We start from the raw sequence: 18,414 nt of genomic DNA on the forward strand, positions 1-18,414 counted from the left end.
AACAGATCCGCATCCCAGTTCAACGCAGGCATTAACTTTTATTCCATTGATCAGGTGTTTCTAGGATTCTACCAAGAAAAACATTAAGAACAATAAAAAAAAACTTTTATCATAAACCTTCTTGAGAGGTACCCCCCATAAAACATCATGTGACTCCCACTTTCACTGCAAAAAGGGAACTAAGAGTAAGTAAGATTGTCTTAAAATTTGTAGATTTTTCTTGATTTGAGTAGCTAAATAACACTGTTTGCCAGTGGAAGTAGTATTTTTACCCCTAAAATAAGATAATTAGATATCCTGCACTTGAATCAAGATAAGATGATGGAGAGGAAATGTTAATATTTTAAGTGCAAAACTCTTATTCCATTGGCAAATAGTCTTTGTTAGCAGCTCAAATCAAGGAAAAATACACTCATTTCAAGAAAATTTTACTTACTTTTAGTTCCCTTTTTGCAGTGTTGCCTAGTGTCCCAAAAGACAAGCTGGGTGAATTTATAGCTGTGAGTGACCCGGCAGACTCCATCCGACGTAGACTCCAGGCCACAAAGTTTCCAGTAGTAATTAGAACTTAGGTAATTCTTACTGATTTAAGAAAAATACGCAATTAATACAAAAACTGATTATATATTTCCATAACACTAGCCATGTAGTTTAATACTACATCCTCCCAACCAATCAGAAATGCAAACCCAGGAACCAAGCCCCGCCCCCTTCAAAGAGTTCACAGAGCACCCATTCTTTTTTTCTTTTTAAAAAACTTGCAGTTTTGGTAAAAAATAAATAAAAAAAGTTGGTTGAGTAAAGGGTTGAGTTGGAAAAAAGCGTTTTATTTTCTGTATCTAAAAACTAGTTTTTAAGCAACAGCATAAAGTGGCCAGAGCTGCACTTAAAATATATATTTTCAATGTGTTGATATCAATCCAAATTATTTCTACTTTAATCAATATGCCTTTTTTAATATATATATATATATATATATATATATATATATATATATATATATATATATATATATATATATATATATATATATATATATATCGTGCAGCCCTAGCAGAGGAAACAGTTCAGGCGAAAATGTTCTACGTTGACTCCAAACCGGACGGAGTGATTCCTCCGCGCGGCATTAGACGATCTTGGTGCTGCACACGAAAGGGAAAGGAAACGCCGACTTCTCCATTCCAAAATCCCCTCTGCCTCATCTTTTAGCACCAACGGCTTGTTTGGTCGACCTGGAGCTTCATACGACGTTCACTCCTTGGCTTCAGGGCTTCCTCTGGTCGCTTTTCGGCTGCCCCTTTGCACAGAGCCCGCCGCTGGCCTAGAGAAACCCGTCTCCGCTTGAGATTTGAGGCGCCACAGATTTATTGAGCCCGAGTGCACAAAGTTGATAGTTAGCCACCTAGCTAACTGTTAGCTTGCAGCCCCCCCTTCTTTTTTTTGGGTTCCAGCTTCGGGGGGCGTCGTTTTGCGCCACATTCGGCTCTCGGCAGCTAGCAGCTACACCTGAATGCTCCTTTTGGCGAGGTCTAGAGCTGCTGTCGGTAGCTAAGGCGCTCCATATCGGCTACTCGCTGACAAGTCGGCGTAAAAAGCCCGGAAGGAAGCCAAAGAGTGAAGGCCCGAGTCCCGCAACAACCAAGAGCCGCCTCCGCCAGTGTCTGTACCGCCGCGCAGTGAAGAGTTGACAGGTGAGTGAGGAACTGCGTTTGTCGTCTCGCCGAGAGGGACCGTGGGCGGACGGACATGTTTCCCGGGACTGTGGCCGACTGTTTGCGGTGTCTGTGACAGCCGAGGGGGCCGGGGAACCCGCCGAATCACGCCATCTTTCCCCGTTTGCAGCTAGCCGCGGCGGCTACTTTCTTAGCTAGGCTAACTTTACACCAGTGTTGTTGTTGTTGTTTGTTTGTTTGTTTTTCAACAACTGGAATACGTTTCTGTTTAAAACGCTTAACGGTCGCGTTCAAGGCCGGACCGAGTCCCGGTAGTCCCGGTTGTCCCCCAGGCCGGTGCTGGCCGTGGCCTTTAGCCCGGGAGCTGCGGTCCTCCTCGGCTCAGTGAGTCTGCATTGCGTCTGTGCTTCAAGTTGCTGTGTTGACTCGGAAAGTTGATCCAAACAAACATGGCTGCTGTTTTTGGAAAGCCTTAATGTTTAGTCCCTTTTCTCACCTAAAGGTTGATGCTTTGTACTGTTTTATTTAAGAATTAAGTTTTGTGATCAAGTTATTTTCACCCAGTCCTGAAACCTCAACTAAACTTGTGTTTATTAGGCAAATGTCACAATAGATATAAACTAAAACAGCCAGTTCAAAGGGCTTAGGAGTGCAGCTGTCATTTAAAAATAACAAATACTCAAAGCAATGCTGATATGTCAGATCTTTACCAAATGACACAATAATATTATCAAAATTTTTTTGTTTTTTAGACTTATTCCCCCCCCCCCTCATTTAGTGAAAAAAAAGTAATATTTCTTTTTAAGTGCGGTGGTGATTACATTGATCTTTTTAAATGATATTTATCTGATTTGCCACATCGGATTCTAACATTTTACAAATCAGTATGTATATTTATTTGTTTATTTTATGTTACTTGCTGAATACATATCCATTAAAAGTTTTAAGAAGAGCAACTTAAGCACCTTTATGGCTTTTAGACACATTAAATTCAAACAAACATGGCTGCTGTTTTTGGAAAGCCTTAATGTTTACAGCCCCGTTTCTCACCTAAAGGTTGATGCTTTGCACTGTTTTATATAGGAATTCAAAGTTTTGTGATTAAGTTATTTTCACCCACTCCTAAAACCTCAACTAAACTTGTGTTTATGTCAGAGAATAGATGTAAACTAAAACAGCCAGTTCAAAGGGCTTAGGAGTGCAGCTGTCATTTAAAAATAACAAATACTCAAAGCAATGTTGAAAAGCGTGAAATTTGTTTTATATGTCAGATCTTTAACAAATCACACAATAAAATTATCAAAAAATATTTGTTGTTTTGTTTTTTAGACTTATTTCCCCCCTTAATTTAGTGGAAAAAAGTAATATTTCTTTTTAAGTGCGGTGGTGGTTATGTTTCTCTTTTTAAATGATATTTATCACATCGGACTCTAACATTTTACAAATCAGTATGTATGTTTATTTATTTATTTGTTTGTTTATTTTATGTTACTTACTGAATACATATCCATTAAAAGTTTTAAGAAGAGCAACTTAAGCCTCAATGTTTACAGCCCCGTTTCTCACCTAAAGGTTGATGCTTTGCACTGTTTTATTTAGGAATTTCAAGTTTTGTGATTAAGTTATTTTCACCCAGTCCTAAAACCTCAAATAAACTTGTTTATGAGGCAAATGTCACAGAATAGATGTAAACTAAAACAACCAGTTCAAAGGGCTTAGGAGTGCAGCTGCCATTTAAAAATACTCAAAGCAATGTTGATATGTCAGATCTTTAACAAATGACACAATAATATTATCAAAAATGTTTTGTTTTTTGTTTTTTAGACTTATTTCCCCCCTTCATTTAGTGAAAAAAAGTAATATTTCTTTTTAAGTGCGGTGGTGATTACATTGATCTTTTTAAATGATATTTATCTGATATGCCACATCGGATTCTAACATTTTACAAATCAGTATGTATATTTATTTATTTTTTTGTTTATTTTATCTTACTTACTGAATACATATCCATCCAAAGTTTTAAGAGCAACTTAAGCACCTTTATGGCTTTTAGAAACATTAAATTCAAACAAACATGGCTGCTGTTTTTGGAAAGCCGCAATGTTTACAGCCCCGTTTCTCACCTAAAGGTTGATGCTTTCCACTGTTTTATTTAGGAATTCCAAGTTTTGTGATTAAGTTATTTTCACCCAGTCCTAAAACCTCAACTAAACTTGTTTATGAGGCAAATGTCACAGAATAGATGTAAACTAAAACAACCAGTTCAAAGGGCTTAGGAGTGCAGCTGCCATTTAAAAATACTCAAAGCAATGTTGATATGTCAGATCTTTAACAAATGACACAATAAAATTATCAAAAATGTTTTGTTTTTTGTTTTTTAGACTTATTTCCCCCCCCTCATTTAGTGAAAAAAAGTAATATTTCTTTTTAAGTGCGGTGGTGGTTACGTTGATCTTTTTAAATTATATTTATCACATCGGATTCTAACATTTTACAAATAAGTATATTTATTTATTTGTTTATTTTATGTTACTTGCTGAATACATATTCATTAAAAGTTTTAAGAAGAGCAACTTAAGCACCTTTATGGCTTCTAGACACATTAAATTCAAACAAACATGGCTGCTGTTTTTGGAAAGCCTCAATGTTTACAGCCCCGTTTCTCACTAAAGGTTGATGCTTTGCATGTTTTATTTAGGAATTCCAAGTTTTGTCATTAGGTTTTTTTCACCCAGTCCTAAAACCTCAACTAAACTTGTGTTTATGAGGCAAATGTCAAAGAATAGATGTAAACTAAAACCGCAAATTCAAATGGCTCAGGAGTGCAGCTGCCATTTAAAAATATCAATGAATCTAAAGTTTGTGTAGAATAATACTGCAGCGTTTCAAATCAATGTTGACAAGCGTGGAATTTGCTTTATATGTCAGATCTTTAACAAATGACACAATAAAATTATTAAAAAATATTTTAGTTTTTTTTATACTTCCCATTCCTTTAGTGAAAAAGAAAAGTAATATTTATTTTTAAGTGCGGTGGTGATTACTTTGATCTTTTTAAATTATATTTATCTGATTTGTCACATCGGATTCTAACATTTTACCAATCTTTATGTATATTTCTTTATTTCTTTATTTTATCTTACTTGCTGATCCATTCAAAGTTTTAAGAAGAGTAATTTAACCACCTTTATGGCTTTTAGACACATTAAATTCTGGTTGAACTGGACCAGGGCTCTGAAAAATAACTTTCATAGGCTCTATAAAGTTATCAATCTAGGATAGGCGCAGAATATTTTGATGTTTATCCATGCTCTCACCAGCCACATAAAACAGAATAATCCAGCAATTGCATGATTATCAGGAGGGGCGGACAATAATTCAACGTATATATTGTGATATAACTCTAGTCAATAAAGGTTAGACTGTCAATGTTTTATTTTTAAAATAATCAATAAAATAATCTTTTAAAGCTTTGGACAAGACTAAGATTCTCATGGTATGTTATATTACGTTATGACAATTTGTTTTGATTTCAGACGTTTTTCGGGGAAGTAGTTTATTGAGACACTAAATATTAGAATATACTCTTTTCCATTTTGCTCTTTATTTAGGACCCCAAATAACAGCTGATATTCGTCAGGCTGTTTGAGTTGTAAGCTCGGCAGGGGAAAAGGCTGAAGGCCTCCTTTCAGCCAGCTGACCAGCAGCGTGCAGCAACAGGTGGGGGGTGGGGGTGCTGCTTTGCTCCATACGGCTGCAGAAAACTCCTCATTGCTCTGCGTGTTCTTTTCAAAGATTTAAAAACACTTTGACTTTTAGAGGAGTGAATGCTGCTTGGAGAGACTTGATGCAACCTGCTGGGTTGAACTTTCTGACCAACTTCTATAATCTGATTGAATTTGACTTTGGAAAGAGCCTTGAGATGATATGTGAGGTGAAATGGTGCCTTTTTATAAATAAATTTAATTGGATTTAACTGAATTAAGTCATTTGAATAATTTTCATTTTAAAGTTCTAGAGTGTATAACATACAAAAAAACTGCAGATTTTAAATCAAAGGCATCAAATGAGAAGTCAAATCAGCTTTATAAGGAAAAATCTGTAATTTTTCTACTTTTATGCTGAAAATCCATGATGTAATCAATAGATTATAACCGGGAGAGGTTAGAGATCCCTTCTTTAACATTTCTTTTTACATTTTAATTATTAGGTTGTAACCTCCTTGTGATTCCACTCAGAATCTATAAAATAAAATCATTTTGAAGATGAAGCCCAGCACAATTGATGGGAACGAGCTCAGCTCTGCTGCTTCGCCACATCTATTACCAGCGTCTCTTCCCTTTCACCACAGGTTTATGTTTGCTAGCAATTAAATGATTAAAGATCCAATTACACCGATGCTGTATGAAATTATCAATCCATATCGCCATTTTTTTTGAAATTCAGGCATATGACTATAGTGAATAGATGATATATTATTATAAAACTAGAAGAAACACCTAGCAGCTTAGAAGTAAAATGGTCAAATAGCATGTTGCTTTTGTTCTGTGAGTTGATATCGATGTAAATATTGGTGTTAGATGACCACATGGCATCATATCGATCGCATTGTTCAGAAATTGTAACGGATGTTGTTATATCGGTAACATCGTGTCGTCACCCAAACAAATCGATGTAATGTCGTATCGGGACATAAACTGGTGATTTCCATCAACAATGATACATTTGAAACGTCAACAACGTTCCGTCATACCCTTCCTGTGGTTTCAGGTCTGTTACCAGAATAAAAAGATGGAGGATGGATACGACTAGAGGTACAACGATACCCCGACTGGCTGAAATTAGCGTTTATTTTCCTCTATCAGCCGATCCATTATATAAAAACCCACGTCTGATCCTGCTAAACTAAATTTGTTTAGAGCCACTAAAGTTAGACATCTCTTTGAAACAACAGCTTGTTTTTATAGTATACTGTAGGAAATTTGTTTACATTTTTTTTAATTATAGATAAACAGTTTTTATTATTTAACCCAACAGTATTTTTATATTTAGGTTTAATGCATTTTCTTCAATTGGACGTTTGATTTTTATGGCAAATGGCATCAAAATGATGAAAAAGCAAGTCGTTTGCAACCTATTGATAAACAAATACTTTATTTATCTATAGTAAAATATTCTATACACCATTAGTTTCTTTCTTTCTGGAAATTTTATGCATATATTGAAGAATTAAATGCATCCTAAAGTTAATGATTTTAAATTACCTAAATTAGAAACATTGACCAAGTTTTTTGGTCTAAGTTTTTAAGAGCCACAGGTAGCAGACCTCTGAGCTAGGCTAAAGTCAAAGTAATCAGTATTGCCTCAACAAAACCTCTCTAGGTACGACCCGTTTCCCTGATTTGCAAGACAGATTTGGCTCTTTGGAAATATTCCTGATGACGAAAAACATTTTAAAGCTGCAGTGAAAACTGCTTGTAGGTCTGGGACACGAGCAAAAAGACCGGCTAAAAACACCCGCTGTGTTTTCTATCGCTGTGCAAAAACTACGAGAGGGAGACGTTTTTAGTCTTTAGTTTTTAATCTCTTAGTAGGAACTGATCAAAGCTGTACCAGTGGAAATCAGCTCAGCAGTCTGCTGATATTTGGCGATATTCGGTAAATGTCGTGTTTCTGCAGACGCAGCTGTTCCTGCGTAAATCAGACAAAGACGAGCTTAAACTGCACACATGCAGCCACACTGCAAAAACAGACTAAACTTAACTAAAAATAAGTTAAAGTTTTCTTGAAATGAGTGTATTTGCACTTTATTTCAGTCGGTAAATAAGATAATCTGCCAATGGGATGAGATTTTTGCACTTAAAATAGGAATAACTCATCCATCAACTTATTTCAAGTGCATTATATCTAATTATCTTAATTTAGGGGTTAAATTACTCTTTCCATTGGCAGATAATCTCATTTAGCTGCTGGAATCAAGGACAAATACACTAACTTTAAGAACATTTAACTTATTTTTAGTTCTCTTTTTGCAGTGCAGAGACCTCCGCTCTGTTTCTGGTGACAATATTTACACCTAAATAAGTTTGGAGAAGTTTCTTGGTGTTAAAATTTCTAGCGAAAAAGCTGCTGTGTGCGTTTAAAGGCAACGTTGCTTTACTGTAAAATTGGCAGCTAGATGTGATGTTTGTGTTTTGAGAAGTGTAGTTCTACAGATGATCTTCTAAAGATGGAGGCCGACATCAGGAAATAGGCAATAAAGACGCAGCCTATCAGACCGTTGCCGAGCTTTTCTCGTTCACTGAGAACTGTTCAAACTCTGTATTAGTTTGGGAAACTCAGCGTTGTTACAGCTTGTCTACATAGTAGCCAGATTTTTAAAATTTTTAAAAGATTAAAAACTAAAATAGTTGTTTAAATGTAGCTTCTATCATACGGCTGAAATGTGAGGACCGTCAGAGGAACCAGAGGAGATGGGGGAAAGATTAAGGGTTTCAGTCCAAAGATCTTTGAATTTTCACTAAACAGTTTTAGCATTTTCAGGTTATTTATAAATAAAACAAATTAGTCCAAGTTGTGTGTCCTTAAAAACAGCTTTTGTATTACATAAAGTAAGCACAATGTTTTCTGAACTAAAACCCAATGAATAAACCTTTTTATTTACACACTAACGTACCAGAGTTTCTGCTCTTCTGCACACAAATGACAGAACTATGTTAGATGAATCTTTTAGGTTAGGTTTGGTTCTAGCGAACATGTTTAACTTTTTAATTTTATTTTCTGCTGCGTTGTAATTACGATTTTAATCTGAAGTTTAGCTGCTTTATTTACCTCTAATCACGTACACTTATGTGTTTTTGGAAGAATTTTGCTCTCTTAAATGATCTCTTTCTAATGAACATATTTAAAAAATCTCAGCCTTTCTAGATTAATAAATATCTGCTGCTTTGTTCAGCTGGTTCTGAAGCGCCTGGTTCTGAAGCGCCTGGTTCTGAAGCGCCTGGTTCTGAAGCGCCTGGTTCTGAAGCGCCTGGTTCTGAAGCGCCTGGTCCATCTTAGTCTTTAGACCCGTGAGACAACTTCTCCGCCTCTTTTTGTCCGCTTTGATTCTCGATTGCTGTAGATTTGTCTGAGCTCTCAAGAAGTCATTAACTCTGAAAAGTGAACCATGTGTTTGTTTGTAAAAATTCAGGCTAAAAACATCCTTGGTGGACCACTGTTGCATGTTTTGCACCCATCGGGTCATAAATTACTGTTTTAAAATGACGCAGAAGGAAAACAAAGGTGTGGAAAAAGGCGGGAGGGAGGAGGATGTTTTGGTCCAGGCCTCGTCTAGACAATAGACTCCCTGCTCTGCTGTTGCTGCATCTTAACCAGGGTCATATAATTATTTTTAATCTATTCTTTAAAGTCAGCGGTTGGGAACGGCCTCCCCTCGTTATGAAGTGCTGGAGGATTTTAATCCAGTTTGAGCTTTTTATTAAAGTCCACAATCTGAAAACTTTTGTTTTCTGTCTTAAAATATTTGTTTGCCAAACTGTAGTTTTAAAACATGTTTACTCTTTGTAGCGTATTAGTTTTAGATCGGGATCACATAAAAAGTTATTTATTTTTTTGATGAAAACAGGAACATTTGTACTGTTCGTTTTACACCACAACAGAACGAGTTTTCTGTCAAAACGACACGATTTGAAAACTTCTCCTTCATCGTGCTCATGTAGACGGGGAAGAATATACCGCCTGCTAGTGGTGTGGCAGGGAAATTACAGTTTTAATGCTTCTACTTGCAGTTAAAAAATAATGTCATGTAGGGGTGTTAACAGAAATAGCAAACCAATCCTGTTTTAAATGGATTGTTGCCTTATTGTTCTGGCCGGGGCTGTCGCCAGCTCTGTGTTAAATCATCTAAAGCACACGTGTCAAACTCAAGGCCCGCGGGCCGGATCCGGCCCATCAAGGCAACTTATCTGGCCCTCAAGAGCCAAAAAAGGCATATAATGTCATGAAGTAGAGGCATATATCCTTTTAAATTGTATAAAGTAGCTGAAACTGTGCCTCCTGTAGCGAAAGTTGAAGTAACAGCATCCGGCCACTAGGTCAAATTTTCCACAACACATTAAAATAACCCAGAAATGTCCAAAAATAGAAAAAGTGATGCAGAATGACATGTTTAAAATTTACTCACACCAATATCAACTTTTATTTATTTATTTTGCAGATAAACTGTTCAAATGAGCCTAAGGGTGCTCATTTTATGTCACTGTGAAATGTTTTACATTTTTATGTGAACTGGAATGAAATGATCAAAAAAATCAAAAGTTTATACAGGTGCAAATGGCCCTTTTAATGACTACATGATGCCAAAGTGGCCCACTATAAATATTAGTTTGACACCCCTGATCTAAAGGAAAAATCCAATTTAATTACATTTTTTTCTGATGGTGAAAGCCATGATAATAAAGCGCTGCCAGGTTTTTCTGTCAACACTCTTCAGTGTGGACGTTGTTACTGTAGGAAGAAGACTCTGTGAGCTGTTCTCAAAAACATTTGGAGCTTTTTTTTCCCTGTGACATTACTTCAGGATGCAAGAGAGGGCGATGGAGAGGCTTTAAGCAGATAAAGCTGAAAGTACGGCAACGTTTTTGAGCTTTCGACGAGGGCTGCAGGATGTCAGGAAACAATAATAGTGAATGTCTTGATATTGATATGATGATTAAAAAAAACAACATTTTAAAAGGTATTAATTGTTTTTCTACTTTGGGTTTATAGCAAACAGACCCCAGATAATGAATGAGTGAAAATACGTTTCGGCTCAGTCGAAACAACAATTGTTAGTTTAAAGCTGGAAGGCTGGAGAAAAATACTTTTAATGATCTTCTTACAGCTTCTTATAGTTTGTAAAGAGGAATCTAAGTCTGATGAAGTCCTTATAGTTTTGTAAAAGCTTTACACAAACTGGTGATCAGAAATAAATCTATTTAGTAAATATTTTTAGTTTAGTGTAAAGTTTGAAACTTGCTCCTGGTTCGGTCATTTTAGGAATCAGTGCTACAAAAACACAAAATAACAGATTTCCATCTTGTAAGTTTATACTTATGGTGCAATTATTAAATAATCCCAGTTTACGTTAAAAGAGCAGAATATACACTGCTAAACTGTTGTTTGTTTCCTCCATGTTTATTTCTTAAATTAGGTTTCAACTCCACCGTTCAGGAAGGTTTGCATCTCAGAACTTTTCGGATTGAAATTAGTTATTTTTTTATTTTTTTCCTCCCATATCTGTGGAATGACCCACTAACGCTGGCGGTGCATCATCATCATCATCATCATTATGTGGCTCAAAGGTCACCAGCTTTACAGCCGGCCCATTCTCTCTGCGCTTTGTATGCAAACAATCAGGGACAGGCAGCGATTGTTGGGCGGGGATTATCAGCGCTTCACACACAGCTTCAGCGGGGCAGGAAATAAACAGGTGTTTCCACCTTTCAGGAAACCTTTTCGTGTTTTGAATAAAAGCTGCTGGTTCTGTCGGCTGTGAGCAGCAGAGGGAGGCGCAGCCCTACAACCGATGCAAAAAAAAACAACAACCCAGAAATGTCACAATAAGATTCATTTACCACGACGTAGAGGTTGATGGTAGTTAGAAGTAACAGATTTTATGAATATGAATAGAAGCTAAATAAAATTGAATACTATTTTAAAAAAAATTCTCTGCTGTGAAGTTTTTCTTTTGAGTTCAATCAGTGTTCCCTTTGTTTTAGGCCACAAATAATGTCACCGATGGCTTCACATCATGTTAAAGTGACGTCAGGGTTCTATTTTATTAATCGTAATGTAATCTGCATATTTGTGGCCCAGGCTATAGGGGAGGTTTTGCCAAGACAAAAAAAGCTTTTCAAAAAAGTGATTAAATGTGTTTGGAACTAAAAATTGCCTTTTTTTAAAAAAATAAAAAATTATATATGATTTTTAATACGTTGCCTGAATCCACACTGCATAAAACAAACTGTACCAAACAGGCAGATATCAGAGGCACACAAAGTAAATGAGGTAAATCAGCGCTTCAAGCTGTGGGTGAATCAAACTCAGGGGATTATTTTAGCTCAACCCTTTTCAGAAAGAAAAAAGACTAAAAACTATATTTACGTGACGAGGCAGCAGCAGCTGTGGTGTGCCTGTCAGACAGCACTGAGGGAAGTAGGAACTCTCCTACCAGCTCTCACTGCTGCCTCCGTACGGTGACTCTGAAACAACTGGTGCTTTTGGTAAAGTCGCCATTAAAATTAAAAAGTCACTAAAAGTCGTGTTGCTAGTCGCTTTTTGAAAGAAAATAACTAGAAGTGTCTGAAAAATCACTAAATATAACAACAAAGATACTAAACTGGCAACACTGGACTGTTGTTGCTGGTTTTTCAAAATAAAGCGCATATTGATATTTAATGATATTTAAATGTATTTCAAACTCTGATTATTGTTAGTATAAGGGACAAAATGTAGGCTATACACAATATAGGATATATATCTCACGATTTACATTGTTTTACCATATTTAAAAAAAATTAATTCATTCTGAAGGTGTGGCAGCTGTTATTTTGCCGTGGCGGTGCGCCACAAACCCTGGACCTGAAGAGATATTTTTATCTGTCGTTTCCACAGTTAACTTTAAATACACGAGTTTCAGTTTATTAAAATGTCATCAACCCACAGCGCGTCATCTCACTGCACTATACAAAGTCAATGTTTCTCGACTCATCCAGACAGAGTGGATAAGGCATTCTACGGAAACATGTTTGGTTTTTGCCTTTTCTGCCAGACATGGAGAACGCTAGTAAGGGTAAAAATGTCACAGCTCTACAATCAGAGATGCTGCTTTAAAGTGATCTTGATGTTTAAAGGTGCTTTAATGAAAACAGCGCTTGTCAAAACAGTTCAATCTAGGTTAACATTAGATCATTACATCCTCCCAACCAATCACAACGCAGACTCAGAAATGCTCTGTCATCAAGCTCCGCCCCTTCAAAGAGTTCAGAGAGCACACATGTGTATTTTTTTTTTTGCTATATTGTCCAGCTCTATCTAAATGTGACCAGTTTATCAGCTTTTAAATGAATCTTTATTATCACATGATAAATTTCCCCCAGAATAAGGAGAAACAACCCAGTATTTAGTAATTTTTTTTTCTCAACAATCAGAAATGCTGCTCTAAAATTAACCTCTCAGATCTGGACGATAATTCAATAACAATATATATCGATTTATAGAAAAAAGGATCAATAAAAAGTTCAATAGAATAACAGTTTTTCTTCTTTTTGCATTCTAGCCGTGTAGGTTAATATTACAGTCATTACATCCTCCCAACCAATCACAACGCAGGAAGCAAGCCCCGCCCCCTTCAAAGGGTTCAGAAAGCAGGTGTTTTTTTTTTTTTTTTTTTTTTTTTTTTTTTTAAACTTGTAGTTTTGGTAAAGAGTTGGTGGAATAAAGGGTTTAGTTTGAATTCAGTTTTTGTGTCTTTATCTAAAAATAGGTCGCTAAGCAACAGCATAAAATGACCAGGGCTGCACTTAAAATACATGTTTTGAATTTGTTGATAATTATTGATATCAATCCATATTTCTATTTTATCGATGTGCATTTTTGCTATATCGTCCAGCTCTATCTAAATGTGGCCAGTTTATCTGCTTTTAAATGAATATTTATTATCACATGATTAATTTTCCCCATATAAATCTAACGTGTTGTTTTTTTGTCTCCATCTGCCCCCCCCCCCCCCCCCAGGCTTACTTGGTGACACAGAGACTTCTCCCTGAGGAGCCAAGAAGCAGACGGCTCATGACTTCTGACCAGGACACGAAAGTTGTAGCTGAACCACAGGTGCAGCAAGTGCAAGAGGCAAAAGAGAACTCTCATTTGGTGAGTTTCACCGTCATTCCTGCGGCGAGACGCCAGGTTGTCGTTCCGCGGCGGGCGGATTTAGCTTTGGCTTGCAGCGACTTAGACGTGCGCCGGCTCTAAACTGGAGCGGCGTTTAAATAAGCTGCACCTTCTGCATATCTAGGCTGAGGACGGTAAAAGGTAACCCTCACGTGTGAATATGTATGCGGCCCTAATTGTTGTTTTTCCACATTGCGTTGAGCCCTGTGCCTGCGGCTGATTTCCCACACTGATTGTGTTGTAAAGGAGCCGTTGGTTAGCGATGAGGAGGGCAGCTCCGGTAACTAAAGAAGCATGACCTGCTTTTATTCTGCCCGTTCACGGGGCTGCAGCGCCACGCTCCATCCTGCTTTCTCCGTTGTTGTTGCTTGTTGAACCGTGCAGGATTAGAGGAAAACAGAGAGGAGATTCAGAAGTTTTTACAGGTTCTGACTGCAGGACGCAAAAAGACCCAAACGGACTGAAGCTGGTTGTGTAAATTTTGGGCTTGTTGCCGTTTCTGTGATTTTTATATATATATTTTTTTTTTTTTATTTATTCATTCATTCCCTGGATACATGATTATTTTAGGGAAACAGGGTTGTTTGCTCAATTTTATATTTCCTCTGAATATTATAAAATATTTTAAGTGGAATATAATATGACAGAATGACAGAAAACCACACCAAGATGAAGATCTTTGAGTTTTTTTTTTAACTTTACCTTTTAGCCAACAGTTAAGAAGAAACCGAGCTATAAAAAAAAAAAAGTTTTATGTGATGGTATCTATTTTAACGTTTCATTTCAAGCCTGACTTGTGAATTTTGACCTCACGATTGATCAAAAACATTAAAAAAGAAACTGAACAAAACCAGAAATGATCCAAATAACTATAAAATATGTCGTTGTAAAGCTGCAGCCACGCTGCTCTAGATAGTTGTTGTTGTTTTTAACCAAGAAGTGAAACCAGACTGGAGCCCATATTAGGAAACTAAGCAGGTTTTTATGAATAACACACATGTTCCTTATTAATTTTCCATCATCAGAGCCAAACCTGTTACTGACATGCTGTCTGCATTCATGGCCTCTTCAAGCCACCAAGCACTGCATCCACGCTTGTTGCGTGAGCTACATTTCACACCGTTACCGATTGTAATCTGATAATAACGCGCTGCTCCAATCTCGTCCCATTTATCTGGACTCCTACAAAGACGTTAAGCTAGCCTCGCCGGTCGGCTCCACTTCCTGAGCTGCGTGAACGTAAAAGCTAAAAGCTCCCAGGCAGCACCGTCCTTCACAGAGACCCAGAGGATAACCGGTGTAGGTACGTCACTATACATTATTGGTTTAACGTTTGCACAATTACGCAAAACATTGTGATTGGTCTGGACAACTTATTAAAGTAATTATAGCGGGGTGTAGGTTTTATGTAAACAAACAATTTTACGAAGAAATTCTCCATGGTCACTGCGCCTCCCGATGACGTCACTTTATGGCAACGCCACTCAAACAAACTACATTGAGCCCGCGGTCTGCATTTCTAACGAATCAATTTTTATTTAGTTAATTTAGCGGTTCCTTTTTTCTCAAAAGCTTCAGGCTTAAAGATGAATATAGAAAAATGTGAAATATTAGCAATTCAGAATAAACAACCCACTTTAATTGATAAAAATGAGGTAAAATATTTAGGTATAATGATTAACAAGGACCACACTGAAAATGACGGAACAAATATTCAAGCAATTTTACAAAAAAAAAATCAACAAATATTTGACAGTTGGCTAAATTTTTGGAAGAATATTGTCACAATTCCATCTGGAATAATAAAAAAACGACATAGTAATATCAGTAGAAAAAGGAGGAATAAACGTTATTGATTTTAAAGTGATGAATGCCTTGATAAAATTAAAATGGCTGCAGACTTAAAATTTGTATTTGTATTCGTCCTTGATTTGAGATCCGTTTTAGATCCGTTTTTGCAGTGATGTCATTCTTTTCTCATCTCGCTGTAAAACAAATCTACGTCTAAGTGTCAGTAAAGTTTCCTGAAGCTGAACCTCTTGAGTCTGTCCTGTCCGTGGTCAAGGGTGACTGTCAGGGCCTCATTATTATTCAGGGTGGCCGCGGGTCCTTAAAAAGTCTTAAAAAGTCGTAAATCAATTTTCCTCAAAATAAGGCCTTGAAAAGTATTAAATTGTCTTAAATTAATTTTGCCTGGGTCTTAAATATTGGTGTGTCACGTCACCGTGAAAATACGGGAAATCTGTTCTGCTAGGTCGAATATTTTTTTCTGGTAGCCTATGCGCTGCGTTGTCGATGGCCGTTTCTCAATATGCGTTCTTGAGCAGGCTCGTGTGCTCGTGACACGTCATCAGCCACAGACCGAGCACTGCTGGCGCGGTACGCACGTGACGTCACCATCTTATGAGCAACGCTCCTTGCCTCTAAGGTAGGACAAATGGTGTGAGAGCGCACGTAGCAACCAGCCGTTACACATGCAACAGAAACAACGATATGACCGACTTTTCAGCTGTTAAACTATCGCAAGAGGATGTCCAGGCGCCCATTTTACTGGTAGAACTGTGGAACAACATACGCCAAACGCGTTCGTGTGAATCGCCCGGTGGACGGGCCGGGAAAATGCGTGACAGCAACCGCAGCGGTGCGCGAACCCCGCCGGCCGGCCGGTGTCGCGGGAGCGCGCCTCGCTCTGTACAGCTGAATATCGACGAAGAAAACGGATTAAAATGTGACCAACGGAGTTACTTGTTCTTATATTAGTGATATCAAAACGTTTGAATATACCTCTTGTGTGAAAAAAACGGTGTTTATTTGGCAGATTCGTTTACAAAAGTACGGGTTTAATGAACACCATTAAATCCAAAGTTTTTATCTGAGGTACGGCTGATTTATTTGTTGTGGTCTCTCGTCATTCACATACAACAATAAACCGTGAGAACCGACGTGAGTTTTGAAACTGCAAAGCTTTGTCTTAAACGGAAGATCAGACTGCTTCTGCAGTAAACAGCACAGCGTTCATAGACCAGTGTGATGCATTCGCTACTGTTAGAAAGCTATGGTGCTTTCAGGGGCATGGGACATTTTAAACTTACAAGGAAAGAGGCATAAAACGGAAAAGAACTTAACTCATACAATAATGTATTTTTTCAGAAAATAGCGTGACCTTTCTAACAATACTTAATGCTCTATACTTGTATTTATTAAATTGTTTTTGATTCTGCACATCTGCTAGCTTTTTATTCTGAAAATTCTATAATATTACAGCAGCAAATTATCAAAGTTCTTCAAAAGCCTGTTTAAAAGTTCCAAATTGGGCTGCAGATCAAACAGCAACAATTGCCCTGTCATTGTTTTAACGGGCAGAATTTGCATTTGCTGACCCTTATCCTTTAACTACACATGGATATACAGGAATAAAGTCATACAAGTGCCAACCCCTCATAGATAGCAGGGGGTGCGTTTTTTGGCAAATGGCTGCCGAAAAATGCACCCCCTATGTTTTTAATCTAAAAATTGTCCCAGACTCATGAAATTCATACTGGTAGCTTAGAACACATTTGTAAACATGTAGAAAATGTTTAATCAGCTACAAGTGTATATTTCAGTAAAATAGCAGGGGGTGCGTTTTTTGGCAAATGTACATGTAAATGTATAACACCGGCATCGCAGCGGTGGCCTATAGGGTAGTTCATTGTTATTGTTTTGATGCGGGTTTTTCGCGCATGCACGCCGGACTGGTTGGCAAAAGGCGAACACAATGGCGGACGCAAACAGAGAAACTGACGAGTTCTCCACGTATTTTTCTTCTTCAGATAACATATCACAAGATCGTTATGAGAGTAAGTTGATGGTTGATGGTATCATATTGCCAGATCCACACAGCAAAAGCCTGAAGGGACGGAGGGAGTCTGGGAAATGCTGCCTAGTGTTTCGTACCGCGACATACAGCTGCCTTATAAACACGCAGGCCAGTACACACGAGAGAGCACGAAAGCCCCTGAAACCACTGGACGGCTACAATTATTTTATATCAGGAAAAAGGCTCCAGCAACCCCCGCAACCCCTGTTTTATTTATTTTTGTTCTGAAGGAACAGTATTTTATATATTTACTTGATTTTATAAGCATTTGTTCATGGGACTGTAATGACATGTTTGTCTTTTCGCATTACACACATTTAGTCGATGTTCTTAAACTCAACAGTCATTTTGATTTGTATTTCCATCGTACGTTTGGTCTTAAATTTCATTTAGAAGTGGTATTAAAAGGTCTTAAAAAGTATTAAATTTAACTTGTTTATACTTGTAGACACCCTGTTATTATTATTATTATTATTATTATTATTATTATTATTATTATTATTATTATTATTATTATTTTTATAGAAACAAACACCATGGGTATGAAGCTTTTTATTATTATTTTTTTAAACCATTTTCCTCCTGGGTTTCAACCAACAACATTTTGTCCCTCTGTCTGGTCGCCATCCATCCTCCTGTTTTCTCTCTGGTCGTGGCACCTGTCACGCCTTTCAGCTGCAGAAACAACAACAAGCGTGAAAAGTCTGGACGTTTCCGTCTGGGAAAACTGCTGCTTTGACACTAAAATATGTGCTGACTGTAACAGGAAGCAAACAATGTCTGAAGGTTTCGTGGCGGCTCGTAGGTTGAGGTCAACGTGTCGAGAAACCAGGAAGTAAATCACCATCAAGAAACTTATTCTGGGCCTTTTTATGGGAAGTTTGTCTGGATCTGCTGCAGCAAATATTTCCAAAACCGTCAGACGTGTGACTAAAATCTGTTTAAATT

General features: G+C 37.3%; 1 protein-coding gene across 2 annotated transcripts in view; it reads left to right on the forward strand.

Annotated features, from left to right (window-relative positions):
• Window positions 1-1,038: 1,038 nt before the first annotated feature.
• LOC105917586 (La ribonucleoprotein 4B) overlaps window positions 1,039-18,414 on the forward strand; it is a 55,597-nt gene continuing 38,221 nt past the window's right edge. Inside the window, exons 1-2 of one of the 2 annotated variants that reach the window (XM_036131251.1) lie at window positions 1,039-1,691; window positions 13,452-13,586. In XM_036131251.1, coding sequence (XP_035987144.1) covers window positions 13,506-13,586 — 81 coding nt within the window. In that variant the 5' untranslated portion in view covers window positions 1,039-1,691; window positions 13,452-13,505. The remainder of the gene's footprint in view (window positions 1,692-13,451; window positions 13,587-18,414) is intronic. The other variant, XM_036131252.1, reaches the window with a different exon arrangement.

This window comes from Fundulus heteroclitus, unplaced genomic scaffold (genome assembly GCF_011125445.2).
Source record: "Fundulus heteroclitus isolate FHET01 unplaced genomic scaffold, MU-UCD_Fhet_4.1 scaffold_42, whole genome shotgun sequence".
In the NCBI taxonomy this organism is placed as follows: domain Eukaryota; kingdom Metazoa; phylum Chordata; class Actinopteri; order Cyprinodontiformes; family Fundulidae; genus Fundulus; species Fundulus heteroclitus.